This window comes from Triticum aestivum, chromosome 2A (genome assembly GCF_018294505.1).
Source record: "Triticum aestivum cultivar Chinese Spring chromosome 2A, IWGSC CS RefSeq v2.1, whole genome shotgun sequence".
In the NCBI taxonomy this organism is placed as follows: Eukaryota; Viridiplantae; Streptophyta; class Magnoliopsida; order Poales; family Poaceae; genus Triticum; species Triticum aestivum.
The window spans coordinates 543178665-543188447 of record NC_057797.1 but is presented as its reverse complement, the minus strand read 5'-3'; the positions used below and the strand labels follow the sequence as shown (position 1 = coordinate 543188447).

General features: G+C 45.8%; 2 protein-coding genes across 2 annotated transcripts; one reads left to right on the top strand and one right to left on the bottom strand.

Annotated features, from left to right (window-relative positions):
- The first annotated feature begins 2766 nt into the window (after nucleotides 1-2766).
- Nucleotides 2767-5515, top strand: LOC123189330 (probable signal peptidase complex subunit 2). Its single transcript, XM_044601726.1, has 5 exons — nucleotides 2767-3047; nucleotides 3167-3318; nucleotides 3438-3519; nucleotides 4414-4556; nucleotides 5248-5515. Exons 1-5 carry the CDS (start codon nucleotides 2940-2942, stop codon nucleotides 5339-5341), a joined length of 579 nt encoding a protein of 192 aa, XP_044457661.1. The 5' UTR covers nucleotides 2767-2939; the 3' UTR covers nucleotides 5342-5515.
- A 354-nt stretch (nucleotides 5516-5869) lies between these two features.
- LOC123189329 (uncharacterized) lies at nucleotides 5870-8357 on the bottom strand. The gene is made up of 4 exons (XM_044601725.1): nucleotides 8083-8357; nucleotides 7594-7746; nucleotides 6278-6453; nucleotides 5870-6136 (listed from the first exon to the last, which is right to left on the bottom strand). Exons 1-4 carry the CDS (start codon nucleotides 8242-8244, stop codon nucleotides 6025-6027), a joined length of 603 nt encoding a protein of 200 aa, XP_044457660.1. The 5' UTR covers nucleotides 8245-8357; the 3' UTR covers nucleotides 5870-6024.
- Nucleotides 8358-9783: the final 1426 nt, after the last annotated feature.

Below are 9783 nucleotides of genomic sequence, written 5' to 3'. Positions count from 1 at the left end.
TCAAGAACATCCTGAAGTACCTAAAGAGGACTAAGGATATGTTTCTCGTTTATGGAGGTGACAAAGAGCTCGTCGTAAGTGGTTACGTCGATGCAAGCTTTGACACTGATCCAGATGATTCTAAATCACAAACTGGATACATGTTTATATTGAACGATGGAGCTGTCAGTTGGTGCATTTCTAAACAAAGCGTCGTGGCGGGATCTACGTGTGAAGCGGAGTACATAGCTGCTTCGGAAGCAGCAAATGAAGGAGTCTGGATGAAGGAGTTTATATCCGATCTAGGTGTCATACCTAGTGCATGGGGTCCAATGAAAATCTTTTGTGACAATACTGGTGCAATTGCCTTGGGAAAGGAATCCAGATTTCACAAGAGAATCAGGCACATCAAGAGACGCTTCAATTCCATCAAGGATCAAGTCCAGGTGGGATACATAGAGATTTGCAAGATACATACGGATCTAAATGTTGCAGACCCGTTGACTAAGCCTCTCTCATGAGCAAAACATGATCAGCACCAAGGCTCCATGGGTGTTAGAATCATTACTGTGTAATCTAGATTATTGACTCTAGTGCAAGTGGGAGACTGAAGAAAATATGCCCTAGAGGCAATAATAAAGTTATTATTTATTTCCTTATTTCATGATAAATGTTTATTATTCATGCTAGAATTGTATTAAACCGGAAACATAATACATGTGTGAATACATAGACAAACATAGTGTCACTAGTATGCCTCTACTTGACTAGCTCGTTGATCAAAGATGGTTATGTTTCCTAACCATAGGCATGAGTTATCATTTGATAAACGGTATCACATCATTAGAAGAATGATGTGATTGACTTGACCCATTCCATTAGCTTAGCACTTGATCGTTTTAGTTTACTGCTATTGCTTTCTTCATGACTTATACATGTTCCTATGACTATGAGATTATGCAACTCCCGATTACCAGAGGAACACTTTGTGTGCTACCAAATGTCACAACGTAACTGGGTGATTATAAAGGTGCTCTATAGGTGTCTCCGATGGTACTTGTTGAGTTGGCATAGATCAAGATTAAGATTTGTCACTCTGATTGTCGGAGAGGTATCTCTGGGCCCTCTCGGTAATGCACATCACTATAAGCCTTGCAAGCAATGTGACTAATGACTTAGTTGCGGGATGTTGCATTATGGAACGAGTAAAGAGACTTGCCAGTAACGAGATTGAACTAGGTATTGAGATACCGACGATCGAATCTCGGGCAAGTAACATACCGATGACAAAGGGAACAACGTATGTTGTTATGCGGTTTGACCGATAAAGATCTTCGTAAAATATGTAGGAACCAATATGAGCATCCATGTTCCGCTATTGGTTATTGACCGGAGACATGTCTCGGTCATGTATACATAGTTCTCGAACCCGTAGGGTCCGCACGCTTAAAGTTCTGTGACGATCGGTATTATGAGTTTTTGTGTTTTGATGTACCGAAGGTAGTTTGGAGTCCCAGATATGATCACAGACATGCCGAGGAGTCTCGAAATGGTCGAGACGTAAAGATCGAAATATTGGATGACTATGTTCAGACACCGGAAGTGTTTCGGGAGGTTTCGGACATTTACCGGAGTACGGGGGTTTACCGGAACCCCCCGGGAAGTATATTGGGCCTAATGGGCCTTAGTGGGAGAAGAGGAGGGGCGGCCAAGGGCAGCCACGCGCCCCCTCCCCCTCTAGTTCGAATTGGACAAGGAGGGGGGGGGGCGCCCCCCTTTCCTTCTCTTCCTCTCTTCCTTCCTTCTCCTCTCCTACTCCAACTAGGAAAAGATGGAGTCCTATTCCCGGTAGGAGTAGGACTCCCCCCCTTGGCGCGCACTCCTCCTTGGCCGGCCGCCTCCCCCTAGCTCCTTTATATACGGGGGCAGGGGGCACCCCATGGACACACAACAATTGATCTGTTGATCTCTTAGCCGTGTGCGGCGCCCTCCTCCACCATAATCCACCTTGGTTATATCATAGCGGTGCTTAGGCGAAGCCCTGCGTCAGTAGCTTCATCAACATCGTCACCACGTCGTCGTGCTGACGAAACTCTTCCCCGGGCTCTACTGGATCGTGAGTTCGCGGGACGTCACCGAGCTAAACGTGTGCTGAACGCGGAGGTGTCGTACGTTCGGTGCTGAGGATCGGTCGATCGTGAAGACGTACACTACATCAACCGCGTTGTTATAACGCTTCCGCTTAACGGTCTACAAGGGTACGTGGACAACACTCTCCCCTCTCGTTGCTATGCATCACCATGATCTTGCGTGTGCTTAGGCTTTTTTTTTGAAATTACTACGTTCCCCAACAGGAGATTATCGGAATGGAGTTTGAGGGCGGAGTGGAGTGGCTAGGGTTTGGCCCGTGATGCGGATGGAGACGAGTAAATATGGGGCTGGGGTGGGCCAGCGTGGGACGGATTCGACGTGGAGGATGGACCGGGCGCGTCCGAGACTCTTCATCCCAAATTTGATTGAGATATGTGAGGTGCCGTTCAACCCGAACATATATGAAGTTTGAGGTGCTCGTTTTGGTCATTTTTTGTGAGTGGACAGACCGGACCATCTGTCCCAAATTCCAAATCTATAGGGTGTTTGAGGAGCTCGGTTTTAGATGCTCTTGGTAGACTTTTGCACCGCTTAAAAATGGTAACCTTTTGCGGTTCTTTCAGTGATGACATGGCGCTCTGGTGACGCCGCTCCATCTCTCCCATTGGTCCAGCCCACCACGATCTACGTGGCAAACCAGGTCCACCTATCAGCAAAATAAGCACGCCACTGACAAGCGGGTCCCGGTACAAAGCGCGCCCACCCGTCATCGATACATCCCGCATATACTGACAGGCCCGCGCCTCCGCATCCCGCTCATCCGTATTGATCCGCACCGGCCCATCTCCTCCCCCTCGACGACGGCGCAGATGGCGAGCGACGGCGCGGTGGCCACGCCGGCGAAGGTGACCCCGAAGAAGGCCAACCTCCTCGACCCCCACTCCATCAAACACCTCCTCGACGAGACCGTCGCCGAGGTACTGCAAGATACACACTAAACCCTACCCCCCATCTCCTGTTCGAGATCTATATCCATCTCCCCCATTTGGTTCCTCTAGATTTGGTCACCCATGATTCAGTCCCTTGGTGCGATCAGGTCGTGAAGGGCAAGGGCTATGTGGAGAACACGCGGCTGGGCAACTGGAAGCTCCTGATCGGGACGGCCGTGATAGCCATCGCGCTCCTCGCGCAGTTCTACCCGAAGAAGTTCCCGCAGAACCGCGAGTTCCTTCTCGGTTGCATCGCGCTATATCCTTTGCAGTGATTATTTCTCGTTCTGATGAATTGGTGTTAGATCTGATTTTTTGTTGGGAATTGTTTGGAATTTGTTGTTTGTTACTGTTGGTCCTTGACTTCATGGTGGATACGTATGTGGTGATGAATGTGGTGCTGCTGATCCTTAGCTACACCAAGGAGAAGGATGCCATCATCTTCACCCACCCTCCTGCTGTGAGTTCTACATTCATCTCGATTTTTTGGTCCTGAATTCTAATTGTAGATACCATCATGATTTCTGCGTTTCTAATAAAAATCGAACTAATACATGTCAGCTTGTGTACGACGATTAGGAAGCAGTTTTGAGACCGAGTTAAATGAAAATTATAGTTACATGTGATGTATAATGAATTATGACTCTGTACATTGCAATTTGATAAATATGATCCCCTCCCATCTCCGCTAAAGATGTTGCAGTTTCTGAAGAGCCACACCATTTTTTGTTGCAAATGAAGCCCGTTTTACTCATCCCCCCTCGTCTCAGGGAGCAGTTTCTCCACTTTGTATATTGTATTGCATGCGCTGTAATGCATTCTAAACTGTGCCATTCAATTCTCCCTGATGCATCATGTTAACCTGTTTAGTTGCAGTTTACTGCGATACACTCTGCTGAGTAGTTGCATTGTTTTGTACTTGCTGCCATTTTTTATTGAATGCTCAAGCACTAGTGTATGATGTTACAATTCACAAACTGTATATGTGGTCAATAACAGAAGAAATAAAGACATCATTTGAAATAACTGAAATGGCAAGGTGTTCGACCATTTTGCTTCTTGACTATAATGACAAATGCACCTGGCTGTTCAGTTATTTGTAGTCGCTGAAGCATATATTTCACCAAGTACTTGTGTTGTTCCAGAAAAAGCTTCTTTTGCCAGTGCCTTTCTTATTAAGATGGATGCGGTTTTGTTGCCTTACTCATTGGACTATGAGGCTATGAGCACATTTTATATTAGAATATACCTAATGGTGAACAAATGTTCTTTGTGATTCACGCTCATGTTCATTACATTTGCTGTCATGATTTGAATAGCTTTGTTAACTTATGATTGTAAATACTTTCCACAGGGTTCTTTCAATAACACTGGCCTTGTTATATCTTCAAAGTTACCAAGATTCTCGGACATGTACAATCTTTCAATAGCCAGCGCAGATCCAGAGTCTATCTCTGCTCACAAGCCCGTCCACTTCACTAAGAGTGTTACAAAATGGTATGTTTGCCCTATGTTTATTGGGCTAATATAAGCCATCAATATGCATTATCTTGTTTAAATGATTACATCTGAGCGATACCGAAGGCACCTTCTTTTACTTAGCATTGTTCACACATTTCAAGTTTATGTAGTTCTGACTGTTATTCTAACCTTAAAGCATGCAACCGATTGATGCTTCTACCATGCTATTCAGATTACTTGTATAATCAATTATCAACTCATATCTGCTCCAAATATACTTGGTGTATCTTTCTATGGTTTAATATTACCCTCCGTTCCTAAATATAAGTCTTTCTAGAGATTTCAATGCAGACTACATACGGAGCAATATGAGTGAATCTACACTCTAAAATATGTCTATATACATCCGTATGTAGTCTTTATTGAAATCTCTAAAAAGACTTATATTTAGGAACAGAGGGAGTACACTAGAAAAGCTTACACAGGTGCCCTTAAAAACGTACGAGCTTCATTGCGCGCAATAGAACCTCTGTATGTTTTGATACCAGTCTGCAGATACTAGATGCAAATTGCAATTGAGTTGGCAAAATATACAAGCTTAAGGGTGTGTACATAGTATGTTCAATGTTTGTCTTTGTTGATGTATATGGTGTATAAGGGCATGCTTGTATCATAACATTCTTTTTTTTATCTCCATTACTAACACTGTTCTTGCCTTATTGGGCAGGTTTACAAAGGAAGGTGTTCTTGTGGAGGGCCTGTTCTGGAAGGATGTTGAGAGACTCATTGATGACTACAACAACGAGCGCAAGAGCAAATGAATTACTGGCCATTGTCATCATTATCAGGATGAAGCTTAGCCTAATCGAAATAGACAATGTTTTTGATAGCAGTACTGTTTGAACTGGTGAATGAAGCACCGTTAAGATAATACATCATTGCAATCTTTTTTTCTTGGTATACAGGTCTATCTATAATGGTTATATCACCGTGTATCCCAGCGTTTTGACTTGCCTGATCTTGTTCTGCTGTTACACCTTACATCTCACCTCGTTTCCTTTCTATCGTATCCTTCTATGCGAGGCATGTACTCCCTTCCATATTGTACTAAATCAGCGACAAGTAATATGGAACGGAGGGAGTACCAGCCTCCCATCAGATGTAGCCCAGGTTACTGCCACTGTATGTTGAATGTAACTTTTAGGTTGCTATGAATGTGAAATCTAATGAGCAAGATGAGGTTCAGAGCATGAACTCTGAAATGGGGGTTTTATGTGCCAACCACAAGCAGCAAAGAGCACCGTTCATTATGCTCTTAGAAACAAGAATGCTGCAAAACGGTCCAGAGAAACTCAAAAAAAATACTCCTTTATGTTGTTAAAATAAAGTTTGCTCATTTCTGTACATCAGATGCAAAGCCTCAAAAGACATGAGTAAACAACCATGGGATTACTGCCTTGCTTCGTGACCATAACAGCATCACTGTCCAGGTGTGCTTCTCATCCTAGGAGGTTGAGCACCGATCTGATTGGGTCACAATAGCCTCAACACGGTCTATGGATGCTTGCAATCGTCCATAGTTCATACTGAAGGCAGGTTCTCCTGTGCCAACAGCCCTGCATAGAGCAAATATAAAAACAAGTTGAATTGTAGTGTCCACAAGTTGAAAACGCCCTGTTAGCAGGCTTTTGATACATAGTGCTATCCTGCTTGCAACGATGTCTCACAAGAATATTTTGGTGTTGACTCAGACATACCCATGAATCTCAGGAAGCACATATTCAGCTTTCCACCCGAGCCTCAGATCAAACCCTGGAAACAGGTTGAGTTTTGATTTGTTTCTTATCTGAGAAACACCATCTCCCCCCAAGCAAGTAGAGAGCTTCCACTTCCATCCAGTTGCCTTCAGTTGGAAATTGTGACCAATGCCGACCTGTATTACCAATGTTATTAGAAATCTCATGTAATCAAAGTGAATGAACTCTAGAAAAAGGGCATATTGCCTCTTAAGCATAGCTTTTACAAATTTGACCATGTGTTGCGGCTACCTAAACTGGTGTACCAGGGATGCTAACCGCGTATATTTGATAGATGCGGATGGGGATTACATGTCATTTGTAATCAAGTAACGGTAAAGCTGACATCCTTGCCAAGGCAAATGGTGTTGAAGTTTTATCCTGATGTATATATACATGTGAAGAAATGCAGCACAGTCTTCCATGTACCATTTTGAATGACCAATTTGCTGCTGTGATTGAAAACTGACAAATAGCAATACTTAATCACCAAAGAATACTGTTAAAACCCCAGAAACGCTTTCAATTTAGCGGCCCAAAATTTGGCATGTGTGGCTAAGCGTCATATTTCGACATGGCTGTTGCAAACTAATGCATACGGCAGTGAAAATGTGTCCTTAAATATCCCAACTGCCCAAGAACATCTCTATATCACAAGAGAGGGCAACATATGCACTTCTAGTTTCTTGTAATAAAGTTGATGTATACCAAGGAGCAATTTCTGAAAAATACTCAGATCAAAGCAGTCACGCATACAAGCGACACTTTCTATAGAAAACAAGTAGGTTTAATAGTGTTGTAACAAAATATTGGTCCTTAACATTCCGTTATCAGAACCGTCACAGAAGTACATAAAAGATAATAGTCTTTTAGCATTCCAAAACTGATATATGAACTGATCCACTTCTATTCTCATTTCTAAATTATGCCTACATTCACATCAAGCAAGCAGATACCTAGTACTCCCTCTGTAAAGAAATATAAGAGCGTTTAGATCACTAAAGTAGTGATCTAAATGCTCTTATATTTGTTTACGGAGGGAGTACATGCATAAACTGGCATCTCTTCCGTCAGAAAAACTAATACCAATCATCAAAATGCATAATTAGTACATGGGCAGGCAATTTAACATATCTAATTGCGCCATAACATGTGATATTGCAAGTAGTGCGGACTAGCTGTCAGTTGTCTCACCAGAGAGACGTGCCAAATATGTAATCACTTCTTGGTCTCACATAAACGATACGTGAATAGAAAGATTGAATTAAGCATGGAACCTGGAGGTTGAGATATTTTGTGACTGGTATCTTCTTGGAGAGCAGCTGTATGTCACCACTGATGGGCTTGTACTGGAACTTCCACTTCCGGTCGAAGTCCAGGGGCTTCAGAACTACCTTTGCCTCAAAATCGTTCACCTCTAGGTTGTAGAACTGAAAATGGTATATGGCATTAGACACTCAGATCACAGGTGAACTGGTTACGCACAGCACAGAGAGTACCAACGACCACTATCGCAAATTGGCAACATATAACTCTATAACTAAAATTGGCAAGATTGTGAGCAGGCGTATACTGTCCCAGTGTACACCAGGGGCAAGGAGGCAGCAACACCAGCAGAGTAAATTATTTCCAGTACGCGCATACCACCAACGTTTGGCCTAACGGAATCTTGCGAGATACATTGGACTACTGGAGAGAAATAATTGGGGGACAAATCTACGGGCAGCCCAACACTCGGGAATTAGGGTTTAAGCAGGGTTACCGACCTCGAAGTTGAGGCCGACGCGGAGGCCCTGGAGCTCCTTGCGGAACTTGAAGTGCAGCTCGGCCGGCACGACGTTGATGTGGTACAGCTCGTCCAGCGTCGTCGGTCCATCACCGACGCCCCCGTCCGCCCCTCCGCCGCCGACGCCCGGGCTCGAGGCCATCGGACGCGAGAGAGGAGAAGAGGCCCCTCTTTTCTTCTTCCCAGGTGGATTTTGGGTGGCGGCAGCGAGGCTGGAAAGGCCGAATGAGCGATCGGCCGGCCCACCCCGGCCGCATCTACTAGAGCAGTGCTTTTGCACGTCGCACCCTCGCGTTTCTGTATACAGCGGACGAGGACAAAAAGGTCTTTTTCCCCTTTGCCTTCCCCGTGTGTTAAGAACATCTACAGCCGGATATGTCAAATATGGCCCCTCAAACGCCCGCTCGACGGGCGCGTTCGCGTGCAGTGACCAGACACGCCTCAAATTTCACTTGTTGCATCCAGACATCTCATACTAGATTCTTAAATCCATACAAAAACATGCAAACGAAATAACGTGTGTACTACGTCGATCACCTAACTACTCATTGTCGGAGATGTCGACGATCTCCGTGCCTGGCTCCGACAGGATTGGCGGCAGCTGCAGCTCTGGCTCCTCCTGCTGCTCCGCTCCGGCCTCCTCTGCCTCTATCTCTGCGTCGAGTTCGGCGAATAGCGCGTCGGACGCCTCCCGCTCCTGCCGGAGGAACGCCCGGTTGGCCTCCACATAGGCCTCATCCTGAATGGACTCCGGGATGGCCTGCTACTATGCTATCTCGTTGGACTTGACGATGGAAAACTCCGCCTCCGTCTGCTCCATGTTGAAGCCCGCCAGCTGCTGCTCTGGTTGCTCCACCTCCTCTGCCTACATCGGAGCCAACTCCTCCTCCTCTTCCCCCGACTGATCCTTTTCCTCCTCCGGCTTCGGCGAGTCCGGAGGCAGCCCGACAGCGATGCGGGCTGCGTGCACGGCTTGTCTTGCCCGGATCACTTGCTGGATCTCGGTGAGGCGCTCCGACGTGAGCATTGCGTAGTAGGTAATCTTCCTTAGGACCATGACGGACCACCAGAGCGTGGGCAGAGCGCCAGAGCGGGAGAGGGAGGAGGTGGATGGGCTCGGACTGGCGGCACGGAGATGGGGAGGTGGATGGAGTAGGGCTGCGGTACTCCAGGTGGGTTAAATAGGCAGATTTGCTCTCGGACGGTGAGCCAGAGCGACGCCACGCGCCGTTCACACCGCGACGATGGAGGAGGCGTCCGTCGGACTGCCACGTTTCTGGATGAGTCCGCGTGGGACCCCTTCATCGGTCCTACATGGCGGGCGTGCCCGGGCGCCCCCATACAGGTCCCATGTTTGGATTGGATATGAGGGGTGCCGGTCAGCCCGGGCGTTTGAAACCCATTTGAGGGGGCGTCTGGGTCAGAAAAATGTGACCGTGATACGTCTCCAATGTATCTATAATTTTTTATTATTTCATGCTGTTATATTATTATTTTTGGATGTTTTACAATCATTTTATATCATTTTTTGGGACTAACCTATTGACATAGTGCCCCGTGCCAGTTGTTGTTTTTTGCTTGTTTTTTACATCGCAGAAAATCAATATCAAACGAAGTCCAACTGCAGCGGAACTTTTTGTGGAATTTTTATGGACCAGAAGACACCCAATGGGGCGGAGAA

Excerpts from the sequence above, each read along its gene's own strand:
- LOC123189330 (XM_044601726.1), top strand. The coding sequence starts at position 2,940 with ATGGCGAGCGACGGCGCGGTGGCCACGCCGGCGAAGGTGACCCCGAAG. Across the intron at positions 3,048-3,166 it reads TCGACGAGACCGTCGCCGAG|GTCGTGAAGGGCAAGGGCTA; the intron begins GTACTGCAAGAT and ends TGGTGCGATCAG. Across the intron at positions 4,557-5,247 it reads ACTAAGAGTGTTACAAAATG|GTTTACAAAGGAAGGTGTTC; the intron begins GTATGTTTGCCC and ends CTTATTGGGCAG.
- LOC123189329 (XM_044601725.1), bottom strand. The coding sequence starts at position 8,244 with ATGGCCTCGAGCCCGGGCGTCGGCGGCGGAGGGGCGGACGGGGGCGTC. Across the intron at positions 7,747-8,082 it reads GCGTCGGCCTCAACTTCGAG|TTCTACAACCTAGAGGTGAA; the intron begins GTCGGTAACCCT and ends TACCATTTTCAG. Across the intron at positions 6,137-6,277 it reads GTGCTTCCTGAGATTCATGG|GGCTGTTGGCACAGGAGAAC; the intron begins GTATGTCTGAGT and ends TGCTCTATGCAG.